This window comes from Phoca vitulina, unplaced genomic scaffold, assembly GCF_004348235.1.
Source record: "Phoca vitulina isolate PV1807 unplaced genomic scaffold, GSC_HSeal_1.0 scaffold10, whole genome shotgun sequence".
Classification (NCBI taxonomy): Eukaryota; Metazoa; Chordata; class Mammalia; order Carnivora; family Phocidae; genus Phoca; species Phoca vitulina.
In genome coordinates, this window is record NW_022589713.1 from 45,893,873 (window position 1) to 45,911,531 (window position 17,659).

The 17,659-nt window shown below is 38.5% G+C and overlaps 1 protein-coding gene across 2 annotated transcripts in view; it reads right to left on the bottom strand.

Moving 5' to 3' along the window:
• OXSR1 (oxidative stress responsive kinase 1) overlaps positions 1–17,659 on the bottom strand; it is a 94,513-nt gene that overhangs the window by 53,598 nt on the left and 23,256 nt on the right. For both annotated transcript variants that reach the window (XM_032408982.1, XM_032408983.1), the window contains exons 3-4: positions 13,286–13,394; positions 5,128–5,269 (exon numbers count right to left, since the gene is read on the bottom strand). In XM_032408982.1, the coding sequence (XP_032264873.1) occupies positions 5,128–5,269; positions 13,286–13,394 (251 nt within the window). The remainder of the gene's footprint in view (positions 1–5,127; positions 5,270–13,285; positions 13,395–17,659) is intronic.

Below are 17,659 nucleotides of genomic sequence, written 5' to 3' on the forward strand. Positions count from 1 at the left end.
TACTTTTTGGTGAGAACATTTAAGTTCTACTCTCTTAGCAGAACTTATTCAACTTATAACTGAGTTTGTACCCTTTTACCAATGTCTCCCTATTTCCCCAACCCCCCAGTCCCCGGACACCACTTTTCTACTGTTTCTATGAATTCAACTTTTTTTTTAGATTCTACTTATAAGTGATACCATACGGTATTTGTCTTTCTCTGTCTGGCTTAATTCACTTAGCATAATGCCTTACAGGTTCATCCATGTTGTCACAAACTGCAAGATTTCCTTCTTTTTTTTTAACAGCTGAATAATAATAATCTACATCTTTATCTATTTACCCATTGATGGATACTTAGATCGTTTTCATAGCTTGGCTCTGAGACAGTGATTTCACACTTCCTTTGGGTATATACCCAGAAGTGGAATTGCTAGATCCTATGGTAATTCTATTTTTAATTTTTTTAGGAACTTCCATAGTTTCCCACAGTGGCTGCACTAGTTTACGTTGCCACCATCAAGTGCACTAAAGTTCCCTTTTCTCCACATCCTTATCCAAAATCTGTTACCTCTGTCTTTTTGAAAACAGATATCCTAACAGATGTGAGATGGTATCTTATTGTGGTTCTGACTATATTTACCCAAGGATTAGTGATGTACTTCTTCTTGTATACCGTGTTTTTGGGAAAATGTCTATTTGGAGCCTTTGCCCATTTTTAGTTAGGTTATTTATGGTTTTTTGTCTCTAAGTTGTAGGAGTTCCTTGTATATTTTTGGATATTAATCCCTTATTGGATAATGTGGTTTGCAAATATTTTCTCCCATTCCATAGTTGCCTTTTTATTTTGTTGATGGTCTGCTTTGCCATGAAGAAGCTTTTTAGTTTGGTGTAGTCCCAGTTGTTTAATTTTTCTTTTGTTGCCTTTGCTATTAAGTGTCACATCTAAAACATCTGTATTTCATGTATTTCTATTCTGATCTTTTTACTTACCTCCTTCTGCTAACTTTGGGCTTAGTTTGTTATTTTTTTTTCTAGTTCCTTAAAGGTAGGTGATTTTTAAGATTACACCTTTGTTGGGGTGCCTGGGTGGCTCAGTTGGTTAAGCGACTGCCTTCGGCTCAGGTCATGATCCTAGAGTCCCTGGATCGAGTCCCGCATCGGGCTCCCTGCTCTGCAGGGAGTCTGCTTCTCCCTCTGACCCTCCCCCCTCTCATGTGCTCTCTCTCATTCTCTCTCTCTCAAATAAATAAATAAAATCTTAAAAAAAAAAAAAAAGATTACACTTTTGTTGTATCTTCCACCTTTTTCCTGCCTTGATTTTAACTGAGCATTTTACATGATTCCGTTTTCCTCTCCTCTCAGCGTGTCAATTCTTTTTTCCTTTTTTAGTGGCTGCCCTAGAGTTTGCTATAAACATTTACACTAATCCAAGTCCACTTTCAAAGAGCACTACACGACTTCTCTGAGTTTTCTTTTAATCCAACATATCCTGGACTAGGGAGTAGCATCAAGAGGCATATAAAAAAAAAAAAAAAAAAAAAAAAAGAGGCATAGATGACAAACAAACAAAAACAAAAACAAAATGAAAAAAACACCCTCCAAGCCTGTTCTCTGTGGCCAAAGGAGCAAGAAAGGGGCAACCTCGCAGCACAGACCTAGCAAAGGACCCCACAGCTGGAGTTACAGGCTGGCCCACTATGCCGGAACCAGAGGTTTAAATGAAGAACCAAATGGGAAACTCCATTCTCCACCCCACATCCACTGCAGCAGGTAGGCCCATACTGCCCACACCAGCAGCACCAACAGCCTGGCCATTAACTCCCAGCCTGCTACCCAGCGGCAGAGAACAACCCAGGCCCAGCACTTCCTGGTCCTCCACACAGTGGCAAAGGACAACCCAGGTCCAGTGTCTCCCGACTCTCTACCCAGCAGCAAAAGGTGGCTCCGGCAAATGCCTTCATCCCCACAGGCAATACCATCAGAGAATGAATGGGAGCCCCACTGGCACCAAGAGGCCTGGACCACAGAGTAGACCCACAAAAGTGCTCACAGACCCACAGGTATAGCATCTATCTCCCACCTTCCACCTAGCAGCACCAGGCCTGGGGACGTGCACTTTTGCTCTCAATGGCTGTATCAGCAGGGATTGAGTAGAGAGCCCCAGCAGTGCCAGGTGAACAAAACAAAACAGAACAGCACTGTAGGGGCCCTAAAACTCAAACTGTCACAGGAACTACAGCCCACCAAAGTAGACCGAGACTTGTATACTAAACCCAAACAGCGTAAATACCTGCTAAAATATATATTTAAATGGGATCAAGAGTCCCTTAACACATATCCAAAATATCCAGGATACAATTAAAAAATCACTCCTCATACCAAGAACCAGGAAGAACTTTAATAAGAGAAGACAATTAACTGACATCAACACTGAGATGAATCAGATCTTGGAATTATCTGACAAAAATTTTATTTTTTTTTTAAGATTTTATTTATTTGTCAGAGAGAGAGAGAGAGAGCACAGGCACAGGAAGCCACAGGCAGAGGGAGAAGCAGGCTCCCCGCTGAGCAAGGAGCCCAGTGTGGGACTCGATCCCAGCACCCAGGGATCATGACCTGAGCCAAAGGCAGCTACTTAACCGACTGAGCTACCCCGGCGTCCCTGAAAAGAATTTTAAAGCAGCCACTATAAAAAGGCTTCAACAGGTCTGTTCTTTCTCTTGCCACTCCACACTTTGTTGTAGTTTGAGTTTTTCTCACTCTTTCTGGGCTATAAAGTTCTTTCCAGGCTATCTCGTTACAAGCTGAGTCTTGAGCATCACCTCCCACTGGACCCCGAAGATCTAGGAGGAGCTTCGGTCTGTGACTAGGCTTCCAAAGGATTCGCCAAAGCAGCTTTACCCAACATGGGCCCCGGGATCATCTCAGATGCTCAGTGAAGAGAATTCCCAGGAAGGCTCAGGTGCCTCTCAAACTATCTCCGAAGTATTAACAAAGAACCTTGGTAAATTGACCCTCGACTCTAGTATCAAACTCCCTTCCCCTCTACCAGAATATCCACCCCAACAGCAGAACAGAGAGAAGAAACCACAGGGGCTGAATGAGCGCATCCTTAGTAGTCACGGGAGGAGGACTGGAGTAAGGATTTTGTTAACTGCTCAGAAAGAAAGGATGGCAAGGATGATTCGAATGATTCAATACCAGCGCTACCTGGAGTCCCAGCTTCAAAAAGATCTACAGCAGAAGGAAACTGAGGAGGGTGAATCAAGAGTGGAAAGATTTAGATGTCGCTGTCATTATTGCCTGTATCATAAAGATCTTTCTGAGGAAACCAGTATGGAGAATAATTATGACGTGGAGCCAACATAAACATAAACTTTATTCTTGTACTGTTTCTTCTTGCTAGGGTTTTAGGATCATTTTGCAGCAGCTTACGAAAGCTGCTCTATGTTAGGGCAAACTGTATAATATTTTGGTAATCTATGATATTATAAGGTCTTTCTTTAGATTTGTATCTTTTCTACCTTCACCCCAGTAATGTGTGAGGAATCCTGTAGTATGCATTTGAATGACTTCAGTATACTTCCCCCTTTTGATTTGACCTAAGGAAGCACTAATAGGTTTTGAGTGTTGCCTGTGTGTTTGAGAGGCCTGAAGTCATTAAGATAAGACCTAACATCAAAAATTGGAAGCCAAGTAACTTGTGCAGAAGGAATACACAGAAAACTTTGGGTGGTTGGTTAGAGCATGATTAGGGCAGGTGTGTATGCTAGATTTTCTGGTTTTAAAAAATTGTAATAAAATTTTTTTGTGCTATTTCAGTTTTCAGTAGCAAATGTCTGTGTAGAAGATCTTATTAAAATTGACTTATTTGAAAAAAAAGGCTTCAACATGCAGTTTAGGATTATCAAAGCAAATTAAAAACAGAAAATCTCAGCAAAGAAAAGCTATAAAAAAGAACCAAATTATCTAAAAAATTACAATAACTGAAATAAAAAACTCAGTGGGTTCTAGAGCAGAATGCAAAGGACAGAATTAGAACTTGAGAACAAATCAAGAGAATTTACTCAATCTGAACAGAGAAAAAAAACAGGATGACAAAAATTGAGCTGAGCTTCAAGGACTTACTGTACAATAACAAAACAGCTAACATTTGTATTATCAGAGCCCCATAAAAAGAGGAGGGAAAAAATGGATTGAAAAACTACCCAAAGATAATAATGGCTGAAAACTCCCCAGACTTGGTGAAAGGCAAAATCCTATGGACTTGCTAAGTTTGGGAACCCCACACAGAATAAACCTGAAGAAATCCACACCAAGAAATCATAATTAAACTTCAGAAAACCAAAGACAAAAAAAATCTTGAAAGAAGCCAGGGAAAAATAACATACTAGAACATCAATTCAAATGACAGACTTCTCATCTGAAGCCCTGGAGGCCAGAATTAAGTAATATAGCATCTTTCAATTGCTGAGAGAAAAGCACTGTCAACAGCAAATTCTTATATGCAGTGAGACTATCCTTAAGAATGACTGAAAAGATTGCCTGATAGGAAGGAAAACCAAATCCAGGGATTAAACAGATTTGGGTAGCACAAAATCCAACACCATTTGGATTCTTGTTATCTCTACCCAGGGACTGAATAGATAGAGACAGCCATGAGTACTTGGACCATGAATGATACATAGCTTTTTACATTAAAAAAAAAAAGTCTTAATAAAAAGTTATTTTACAAAGAGCTTTTAATAATTTGAGAAAATACTCAAGGTAAAATATAAAGAAAACAATAAAAGCAACAGACAAAATCATACATAGTTTTAAATATCTTTTAAGCATATACAAGAAACTGGTAAGAAACATTACAAAATGTCATTAGTGATTGCAATGATTGCCTCCTGACAGGAAATGATTAATTTTTCCTGTTTTTTTATTTTCCAATTCGACTAAAATATTTGTTACTTTTTAAATACTTGCTAGCTGGGTAATTAAAACCCTAACCACAATGTGCTGAAACTAGTGATCCAAAAAGCCATGATAACACTCAGAAATTATGATCAATTCTGCAGAAGAATGGGGAATGGTCTCAACAAAATGACAGCACAACTACCACTGCATTTTCAAAAAAAGCAGTGTTGTAACCGTACCTGTGAATCTGTCCATTTTTATGCAGGTATTCCAACCCTTCCAGCACTTCTTTGAGTATTGTAGCAATGGTAGGTTCATCTAGGACTCCACTTTTGTGCTCCCCCTTTGCCACAATGTGCTTAATAATATCTAGAACAGAACCTGAAAACACAAGACAAAATTTGCCATAAATTTTTGACTCATCCAATACAATTCAGAGCCATTTTGAAATCAAACCACATGTAAGCCTTTTCATAAACTTAATGGTATAGGAAAGGAAAAAACAGCAAATACAAGGAAATACAGAACTTTAAAATTAATAATTTATTCTTCATTGTAATCTAAAACAGAAAGCAGCCTAATATCCAAATAGCAATGTCACCCCAGCATTTCCTTTAGACTTTTACAATAAGAATCTGGAAAAGGTAAGATTTTTAACCACATCTGAAGAATACATAGGTAAATCATACCCATCAATAACACTTTAGTGTAAGATACCACAAACTAATTTAGGTCTCCAACACCGGATCAGATTATGCAACATTGTACGAATAAATATATAAAAATACAATTGCAGTGCAGGTCAAATTACAGAAGAAATGCTTGACAAGTAAAGATCACATGTATATGCAAATCTACTTAAGGGTTAAAATTATTCTTCAGGTTAATAATAGTAAAATAGGTAAGGCAAGGAAAAAATGAAAAGGATAAAAATGGCAGTTCTCTTTCAATAATAGCCCAGATGTATTATCCCTCCTATTCTTCCCCAGATCAGAAATAATGCTCTGACTAAAAACTGGGGGGAGAGAGGGAAAAGACACCTACGCAGTAATTAAAATCATAGAATGCTGACTACCATAACTAATTATTATAATCAAAAAAAGTTTGCTAGAGATTCATAAGATTTCTGGCAGCACAATGGCCCATAAAGATCACAGAACCAAAACAAAATAATCTCTGATATCAGAAATTGTGCCAAGAAGTAGAATATAACGTAAATGGCACAGAAAAGATTGGATTTCCATTTCTTGGCACAAGACCTTGATCAAGAATAAAATTAAAACACACACTTATGCTGAAAACTTGCCCTAGTGGGTGCTTTTATTTCACACACTTACAAGAAAAACAAGAAAAAAATGTACTTCCGAATAGATGGAAAGAAGGATCTAGATGGAATCCTTCAAAACACACACATTTACTTCAGCTCCCATTTGAAATCCACTAATTTGATAAACTTGATTTTAAAAAAGGCATAAATCTAGGATGAAAAAGAAAACAAAGAAGATAAAGAAGAGAGACAACAATCATTTTTTGGAGGAAGGAAAACAGAACAAGTTAACTTGTTAAGCAGAGTAGAGTGATCTGAAACTTCGATGCCTGTGGAGGCGTGTGCCAGTGAGGAAACAGCATATCCCTCTAGAGCACACTCAGCAAGGTCCACCTAAGGAGAAGTTAGAGGGGATTGAAGAAAAGGGCTGAAATCAGGAAAACTGGTTGAAAGTTCATTTATCGAGGAAGAAGATGCCCAAATTCCTCCCCCCCTCTCTGGAAGCCAGGCCACTGCCACTTCCCATGTCCTGCAGGAGATAGGCAGTGTACTCTCTGGAGACAATGAACCAGGAAGGCTCCAGATTCCAGGTGGTGTTTTCAAATACATTAATACACACTTTCCCCTCTTTATTGCTGGGATTCACAAAACTGTGACTCACATAGGGAGAGGCCTAAAGGAGACATTTTGTTCTGCTTAGTTTAATCAATCACATATTAGTCCCCAAAGCAAAGTGACTATACCAACAGGTCATATGTTTCGTTCTCCTGAGAAATCCAGGCTTCGCAGAACTGCTTAGTAAGAAGACATTTGTATAAATGCCAACTGAATTACATGTTTGTAGTAAAGAGTATCCAAAATAAGGAATGCAAAGGGAGAAATTCCTACTAGGAATTAAAAATTAACACAATTTATCTATTCAACAATTTGGCCATATATGCAAGACCTAGATCTGGGTACCACAAAATAGGTCAAGATACACATGGTATAACTGCTGACTTTCTGGGAACTTCCAGTCTGGGGGATCAAAAAAATGGAGCAATAGAGACTTAGGGCATATAGAAAGCTATTAGATCTGTATTTTTAAAGAGTTTGAACCACAAACTCCTTTTTAAAATCCTAAAAGATTTTTAATGATTTCACATCATCAATGATCAACAGGGAAATTAGAGCAGGGCACATCTCCAGTCTATGTCCAGGACAGACATTCTGAATAAGCTATATAAGAAGTCCTTTCTTCTCCTTTTCTTTTTTTTTTTAAGATTTTATTTATTTGAGAGAGAGAGACAGAGAGGGAGCGCGTGAACATGAGAGAGCACAAGTGATAGAGAGGGAGAAACAGGCTGCCCATTGAGGAGGGAGCCTGATGCGGGGCTCAATCCCAGGACTCTGGGATCATGACCTGAGCCAAAGGCAGACGCTTAACCGACTGAGCCACCCAAAAGCCCCAAGAAGTCCCCTCTTCTTATATACAGTTTCTTTTCCATTTCAGTCTTCCCTTATAGGTGGAGAGATAATTATGTCACTAAGACCTTGATCTTTAACTGACAAATCTTGGTCCTGGAAGGTACCCATTTTTTCCCATTTGATTTCTTCAGCATCTTGTAGCATCTAACATGATGATGGTGCTTACAATCCTCCTTCCTCAAATATCAAAATTACATAGAACTCTTCCTATCAACTAAGAAATGTGAAGGTAAAGTATGTTAAGTAAAAGAAGACTGTAGATTACTGCTGGATGATTCAATTAACACCTAAGGAAAAGTAGGAATAATGAGAGAAGGCTATAATAGCACACACAATCTTATGTCCCTGGGCACAATCTGAAAGAAATATTCTGGGGGGATAATCCGTTCTCGAACTTTAACACATGAAGGGATTAGCTGGCGAACTGGTTAAAAATGCAGATTTCCAGATCTTGCAGACTGTCATTCAAGAGATCTGAGGTGGGCCCAAGAAGATGTATTTTAACAAACTTGGCTACCTGATGAACACTGTCCACTGAAATCTAAGCATTTCTCAAAGTAAAAGCAGGAGAACAGAAAACAAGAGGGAATGGGTACAAATTCAGTAACAAAGCAAAAATTTAAAATGTAGACACCTATTTCAAAAAATCCATCTCATGTCTGCTTTCCTAGCCCATGGCATAGAACATTTAAAAAGCAATGCAAAACTTTAACTGCCCAAGAAAATCATTACTGAATATTAAAATAATATTGAAAAAGTGGCAGAACAGCTGCTGGTTTAGATACTTGCTAGTCTCATAATTACAGCTCAAATTACTCAGTCAACGTGTTCATTTCTTCAGTTTACGTTTATGAAAAAACACTCTTTGAATCCAAAATTAGCTCATTTTGGTTACTAGAATTTCTGCCAAGAAGATTTAACCAGTATTTAGCCACTGGGTTTTGTTTGTGTCTTCCTGAGCCATGCAAGGTTTCAAAGGCCACAAAATTTGCTTTGGCTGAGTATTCCATTTCAAACAGACATGCCCCTCCACTGTTGCTTGAACAACCAAAATTGGTCACTATTATTAATACCAGGTATTTTACCTGGGTCCTGCTTAGATTAAAGAAGTTCCCATACTTTTTATGTCTTGGATGATGACAAAGTTGAGAGCATCCCTAAACAACAAATAATTCACTAAGAGAGTGAATTTAAATTAGGTTTCTTCAATGCCACAATTCATGCCTCTAAGTCCTACAGGTAATCCTCTCTCTTCTCCTTTCAGAAACTTTAATTACTTTGATTTCTAAAACTCTTAAACTGCAGGGATGCCTGGGTGGCTCAGTCGGTTAAGCGGCTGCCTTCGGCCCAGGTCATGATGCCAGGGTCCTGGGATCGAGTCCCACATCAGGCTCCTTGCTCAGCAGGGAGCCTGCCTCTCCCTCTCTCTCCCTCTGCTTGTGCTCTGTCAAATAAATAAAATCTTTAAAAAAAATAAAATTAAAAAAAAATAAAACTCTTAAACTGCAGTTTGGTGCTAATAAATTGCAGAAATAACTACTTAGATCAGAACTGCTTCTAATTTCTGAAGATTAACTTCCTATGCTAATAAATTCCAATATTCAATATCACAGTTTAATTCACAGAGGAATATTGCAACAAGGAAGCAGTAAGAAATGACTATAATTGTGACACACTGAATCTAAACTTACTTTTTTTTTTTTTTTAAGATTTTATTTATTTATTTGAGAGAGAGAGAATGAGAGAGAGCACATGAGAGCGGGGAGGGTCAGAGGGAGAAGCAGATTCCCTGCCGAGCAGGGAGCCCGATGCGGGACTCGATGCGGGACTCGATTCAGGGACTCCAGGATCATGACCTGAGCCGAAGGCAGTCGCTTAACCAACTGAGCCACCCAGGCGCCCTGAATCTAAACTTACTTTAACCACTATGTCCACTTGCTTGATAGGTGTAAGAGTGAGAGTTGCAATTCAGTTTACGATTTAATTAGTTTATTAAATTCTACATCAGTGCAATGTTGCTAAATGAAAAATATGCTTTTGTTTTAAATATTTTGGCTAAAAAAGTTGATGTGAAAGATGGTCGCCTAAACATACGTCTGTTAACTCTGGTTATTTATATTATTTAATTACTCAAAGGAAGCCCCTCCTTATCAGTGGTCTTCTCCTCTTACTCTTTCGGCTCCAAGTGTAGGTCCCGATCAGTTCACACCATATTCCTCCATCCTGCCTCCAGAACCTTCTCTGCAGTGTTCCCTCTATCTGGATCAATTCCCCCATCTTTCCCTTGATACCACCCCCACCTCCCACTTCACCTGGCTAATTATGACCTATTCTCCAGGTCTCAGCTGAACATCACCTCCTGAGGGAAGTCTTTGTTAACCCCACTGTATCCATTCTCCCTCCGTAAGGTTACATTCTCCTGGTACCTGTTCCCATGGCACCCGGTACTTCTTCCTGGTTCTCTACATACTTACAATTATTTAACTGTAACTCTTCCTTATTACCTCTGAAGCCCATAAGAGCAAGGAACTAACAGTATGATTCACCAAAGTATTGGTGATCAATAAGTATTTGATAAATGGAATTTTAACTGAGCTCTAGATCTTGGCAGTTTCTCCATATTTTAAAAATATTTTACAGTTGTGCTTAGTTCTAACTTTTGTTTTCTAAAAAGTGTTTAATGTATCTCTTCAGTTTAAATGTTTACTCACTTTATAACTAAAAAAGCAAGGCTTCATTTACCTAAAAAAGGATGTCAATTCTTATTATCTTAAAAGGTTTAGATGTAAGATTATGTTGACTCATGGAAATATAAGTAATTAAAAATAGAGTTAATGGCTGGAACATGTTTGAAAATTATCCTCCAGGAATGTGCTGAGTCCCAGGGCTGGAAAAATTGGGCACTGTCCCAGGAAACCTAAGACCAGGAGGGACAGAGAGGTACATTTAAAAGATATCCCACCCAGCTACATGTCCTGCCCCTTCTAAGATCAGGATACATACTCCCTGAGAGAGAAACAGGGATTCTTTAAAAAATATATATTCATTCTGCTTAGGAGTAGCAGAAAGGATGGGGTGGCATACAGGTATGGATGAAGAAATAAAGCAAGACAATGTATTCCTATTCATCAGAGGACTTGTTAGCAAAACATTAAAAACTTTGTATTATACATTTTTGTAAATTACAAATAAAGAAAATTATGCTATAGGTGATCAATAATGAAAGATACAGTATTACCTAATATTCCCATATCTGTCCATACTGAAAGAACCATGCTTGACCACCATCTTGAAAGGTGGTTGGTGTTAGCAAGGATTCCAACCATCGTATGAACAGGGCCTTTAACAAAGCCATCCAGTTTCTCCAGTGTGTCACTAATGGGATTGAAACAAAAAGGTGATTCTGGCTACACTGAAAAGCATCAAATAACAAGGGATTATTATTAATGGCTAAATTTCTTGTGCATTTACATGTCAGCAAAATGACAGATGCCTGACATATGTCACCTCATTTACTACACCCCAATACCCTAAAATATAGAAAGGTATCGCCATTTGACAGAAAGGTAACAGGTTCAGAGAGTTTAAATAGTTTGCCCAATGACATAAACCTGTTAAGTAGGAAAGGTGGAATTAATTCTAGAGCCTATTCTCTTTCCTTTATGGCCTCTCTGGGGAAGTAAGGTGTTCACTGAAGTACAATATTATCAATTCTAAAATCATGCTCCCACACAAAATACGTATGCAAACAAAAACCAAGAAGCACAGTGACGGGAAGGTTGGGTGGTCCTCCCCATCTTGCCACATGATCCAAATCCATGCCTTGGCAAAATGTGTAATTTACTACACGATGGGCTGGGCCTTCAGGTAACCACAACAAAACGTTCAATCTATACATGACAATGGCCCGCTGTTGGCAATCAGCAATACTTACATTTTATTCTAAGGGCTTGAGCAGAAATGATTGTATACATACTGCAGGATAGAGCACCATAATTAATTATGTTAATATTGGGGATCAAAATTTTCTGTGTAAGAGAAAAGAGATTCAAGTATAATTTTTAAAAAGTTTTAAAAGTCTGTAATGTTAAACTTGAACTGGAAATACTAATTCCAAATCACAATTTTTAATACACTATATTTCCAAGTTCTTACAACTTGAAGTGATGACAACATAGTAGCAATGAAATCCCCAACATCCCAGTTACGCTCTCTAAATACCTTTCTCCTAACAAAAATCAGAACCCCTTAGAGTACTGGCTGATTCTGGGTCTGGGAAAAGCAACATAAATGTGACCCTAGGAAATCTTGAACCAAAAAACTAGGAAGTAACCAAAGACTAAAGGATTCTTGTCAAAAGGACACAAGAGTAAGCTTAAAGGGAGACCCACTGACAAAATTTTGGACAATCTGAGCATCAAAAAAATAGAGCAAAACTGACTGAAAGTCACTAAATATATAAAATTCTTTGTGTCTATGTAATGACATTCAAAAAAATGAAAGCCTTTCCAAAAAGGAAAAAGGAAAAAAGAAAAAAAAAACCAAACCCTCTCATTTGTTACTGTTGGAGGTGAATATTAAACCAACTTTTTACTCTGAAAATTGGTACTTAAAAAAAAAGAATCAATTATTTATCTTCCATTTTTAGTAGGAACTACAATACAGATTAATCAAAGAGCCCTATTTAATGAGGTAAAGTTCCTTCACACAGAAGAATGCTAGTTTATAAGTGTAAAAGAAAGAATGCAGTAAGTCACCACTCTGCCACCCTTGACAAAATAATTGATTCAAACGAGGATTGTGAGTAGATGCTAAAATAATTAAATGAAAGACTTAGGTGGGGGGGGTGCCTGGGTAGTTCAGTCGGTTAAGCATCTGCCTTCGGCTCAGGTCATGATCCCACAGTCCTGGAGTCAAGCCCTGCGGCTGACTCACTGCTGAGCAGGGAGCCTGCTTCTCCCTCTGCCTCTTCCCCTCCCCCCTGCTTGTGTTCTCTCTCTCAAATAAATAAAATCTTAAAAAAAAAAAAAAAAAGACTTAGGTGGGGAACTGGATACTCACAGTGCCCAAGTATCACCTCACAGATTACTTGCTAGCTGCAAAGGGAAAAAAAGTTAACCTTTCCATGGTGAGGCCTGGCTGTCAAAACCTTAAGCAATCAAAAGTAACATCACCATTAAAGATGTAACAAGACAGGAAATACTTCCTGGTGTTTGAACACACAGCATTACCCACAAAATATTGTCCAAAAACTTTTAACTTAAATCTAATCAAGCCTTTAGATCCAATTTTCAATTTGTAAGAAAGGGAATACAAATCAAGTTAAATATCACCAGGAAGAAATAAGCAAATAAATCCAAAATGTGGGTCATTCTACAAGATAGTCATTCTCAGACCCTTCAGACCAGAACCTTCAACAAGTTTCTGTCAGGGAACAGAGGAAGCTGGAGGGAATTATCACAGATTAAGAGATTTAAGAGACATGGCAACCAAATGCAATGTGTGAAACCTGTCTCAGCTCATACACTAGCAAATCTTCAGCAGATATAATATTTTCAGTATCTCAAATGCAAATGTCCATGAACACTAAACCAGGATAAAAAAGAATATTTTTAGTCACTTTCCAACCAACGCAAGTTAGCATTTCATTGTACTCTACTCACCTCCACTTAGCAACTTCATGACTAGCCACAGCTCATCTTTTACCACAAAAGACGTGTAGTAAGACACAATATTAGGATGATGGCACTGACTCATGGCTTGAATTTCTTTCTACAAAGAAAAAACATGATAATTTATTAGATGAAAGCCTCAAACAACACTACAAGTTAGTGAATTCAGATTTGAAAATCCCAAGACTATATTACAACCTTTGCAAGATCTCCATGGCTCTGAGCTTCTGGAGAATAGTTAAACCAAAAACCTCCTGTTTCCCTCAGTCCATTCTGACTGCTCATTCCACCTGTAATCTTTGAAATTAGAAACATGCACCATTTATCACAGCCTTACATAGCACCAGAGGCCTCCACCAGGACACGTTTTTCTTCAAGGCGCCCTTGAAAAACTCTCTTGGGAAATCTGGTTTTACAGCCACAGAGGATAATTACTCATAAACAGAGGGTGGTGTTTGTTTTTATCTTGCTTATTTTAAAGTGTCTTTATTTTCTTTTTAAATTTTACTTATTTCAGAGAGAGAGTGAGAAAGGGGAGGGGGAGGAGCAGAGGGAGAGGAAGAGAGAATCTCCAGCAGACTCCACGTTGAGTGGGGAGCTAGACGCGGGGCTCGATCTCACAACCCTGAAATCATGACCCGAGCCGAAATCAAGAGTCGGACACAACCAACAGAGCCACCCAGGCGCCCCACTTTATTTTTTTAATTTACTTTTATTACTGAAGTACAGTTGACATACAATGTTGTATTAGTTTTAGGAATACAACATAGTGATTTGACAATTCTATGTATTACTCACTGCTCACAAGTGTAGTCACCATCTATCACCATGCTGTCCGTCTTTGTGACTTATTTATTTTATAACTAAGTTTATATCTTTTAACCCCCTTTATCTGTCCCTCCCATCTCCCCAGCCCATGGCAGTGAGACTGTTCTCTGTATTTAATAGTCTGTTTTTCCTTTGTTCACTTGTTTTGTTTCTTAGATTCCACATGTAAGAGAAACTGTATGGTATTTGTCTTTCTCTTACTTCACTTAGCATAATACCCCCTAGGCCCATCCATGTTGTCACAAATGGCAAGATTCCATTCTTTTTATGGCTGAGTAGTATTCTACTGTGTGTGTGTGTGTGTGTGTGTGTGTGTGTAAAATCACATCTTTTTAAATCTATTCATCTATAGATGGACACTTGGGTTGCCTCCCTATCTTGGCTATGGCAATAAACATATAAAATAGGGGTGCAAACATCTTTTCAAATTAGTGTTTTCATTTTCTTTGGGTAAATATCCCGTAGTGGAATTACTGGATCATATGGTAGTTCTATTTTTAATTTTTTGAGGTGCCTCCATACTGTTTTCTACAGTGGTTGCACCAATTTACATTCCCAGCAATAGTGCACGAAGGTTCCCTTTTCTCCACGTCCTCGCCAACACTTGTTATTTTTCTTTTTGATTTTAGCCACTCTGCCAGGTGTGAGTTGATACCTCATTGTGGTTTTGATTTGCATTTCCCTGATGATGAGTGATGTTGAGCACCTTTTCATGTGTCTGTTGGCCATCTGGATGTCTTCTTTGGAAAAATGTCTATTCAGGGAGAGGGTGCTTTTTGGTTTGTGGGTTTTGTTTTACTTTGAAAATATTGTTTCTTCCCATTTTGGTGAAATAATTAACAATTCTCACTCTAATGAGAAATGTCCTGAAATGGCAAGGTCAGAAACTAAGTCCAAAGAAGAAACCTGAGCTCCATCTAAGCTTACTCTACCTCAGGTTATGAATTTATTAGCTTGGGTGTGATAAAGGGATTTATAGAGCCCTGAGTGATCTGGGCCCTGCTTACCTCTCTAGTCTCAATCCTACTCCCTCACTGCCCTACCCCTATAAACCCCCTACGATCCAGCCACAGTAAACCTCAGGTGAGCATGCTTCTTCTAACCATGGATATTAAAGCTGTGGATTCCCTCTACCTCAAATATACTTCCCTCATTATTTTACCCTGACTAAAAATGCTAATTCTTCCTTCTGATCTAGCCAAAATATCAATTTCACCAGCTCCCCAAGTTGAGTTAGGTGTCTCTTGGTTTCCAAACTCCCTATGTATCTCTTTACACCACGGCACATATGTACTGGACATTTATCTGTCCCTCCCTGGTGGACTGAGAACTCCATAAAGCAAGTACTTAAAAGTGGATCCCTAAATGCAAGCTGGTGGATAGTGTATACACACACACACACACACACACACACACACACACACAGACTGGACTATTACTCAGTCATAAAAAAGAATGACATATTGCCATTTGCAACAGCATGGATGGACCTAGAGGGTATAACGTTAAGTGAGATTAAGTCAGAGGAAGACAAATACCATATGATTTCACTCATATGTGGCATTTAAGATACAAAACGAAGAAAATAAAGAGACAAAAAAACCAGACTCTTAAATACAGAGAACAAACTGGTGGTTGCCAGAGGGTAAGTCGGTGGGGGGGGGGGGGGTGAGATAAAGGGAATTAAGAGAACATTTACTGTGACGAGCACTAATTAATGCACAGAACTGTTGAATCATTATACTGTACACCTGAAACTAATATAACACTGTATGTTAATTGTACTTGAATTTAAAAAAATCCATGAAAAAAAGTGGATTCCCTAAACACTGCAGAACTCATATTATACCATAATTTCTTATTTTTCTGTATCCTTCACAAAACTTTAAGCTCAATGAAAGCTAAGACTCTGTATTCCTGGCACTTATCACTGTGCCTGGCACCCAGTACACCTGCAATAAATATTTACTGAATCAATTAAGTCCTATAATACTTTATACAACTCTTTACTTATTCAAGTATTTTACCTGCCCTATGACCTTGGTATTTGTACAGTAAAAATCAATTGTGTAAAAGTTGCCCATAATCTGATTCAAAAGCAGTGCTCCATGAACATTAGTTTTTCTTTTCTCATCTTCTCTACTTGAATGTAAATTCCTTTATAGCAAGGATCTTGTCATACACATTTTCGCAACCCCCAAAGTCACCAGCACAGTCTTCTGTACTAAAAACTAAGTAAAACTACACACCTCCCTGTTAACATAGTTATACAAGATTACCAGAGATAAGAGAAATACATATGAGAAGGAATACATGACAACATATATTGCCAATGAGTAGTAAAGATAGTAAATACTACAAGAATTCATTGGAAAGAACAGTGAAGGTAGGCAAGCAGTCCTCTCAGGGGAGGTGGGAATCAAGTTTAGTTCTGCAGGATATGGGGAAATTACAGCAGTGTAAGGTGAAAGGCACACATAATTACAAAAAAAAAAAAAAAGATGAAATATGCAAGACATTTTAGGATGCAATGAGTAGACCTGTCTAGGGTAAGTGGTTCATGGTTTCAACAGATATCTACCAAGTGCCTACTATGTGCCAGGCACAGTGCTAGGTGCTTGACTACAATGGTGAGCCCTCAAGAAACCTACAGTCTGGTGAAGACTTTAGACAAATATTAATTTAACAACACACAATGATAAACAGTTGGATAGGAGAAGTACCGGATACTACATGAATTTACTGGAAAGGCAAATTATCAGAAAATAGGAATGATAATCAGGGAAGGCTTCCTGTAAAAAGTTTTACTACACTGACACAGGAAAGGTAACTAGACTTTATGGGTTTGACTGTTTTAATAACATGGGACCATATCATAAAGGACCGTGTAACTGTGTTCAAGAATTTAGGCTTCATCCTAACAGCAAAGGGAAGGCATCAAAGGTTTAACTATCTATACCGTTTCATAAAAATCATTATGGCTGCAATATAGAAAATAAATGAGAGAAGGCAAGACTAGAAGCAAAGACACTGTTGAACGCTGTTGCTATGACCTGGGTGAGGGATGACGGTGGCCTGAAAACTGATAAATAATCACTCAGTTTGGATAATCACACTGTGATCATGTTACTGTTAGGAGAAGATGGGTGAACAGCATTTGGGAACTTTCTGTACTTCTTTTGCAACTCTTCTAGAAGTTTAAAACTACCTCAAAATAGGTATATGAAAAATACATGGCGGGGCGCCTGGGTGGCTCAGTCAGTTAAGCGTCTGCCTTCGGCTCAGGTCGTGATCCCAGGGTCCTGGGATGGAGCCCCGCATCGGGCTCCCTGCTCAGCGGGGAGCCTGCTTCTCCCTCTCCCTCTGCCTGCTGCTCCTGCTTGTGCTCTCTGTCAAATAAATAAATAAAAATCTTTAAAAAAAATAAAAATAAATTAAAAATACATGGCTATACGAATGGAAAGAAAGGAAGGAGTCAAGAGGTATACTGAAGAGGTATAAATCATAGGACTTAGTGACCAACTGGATAGGGGAGGG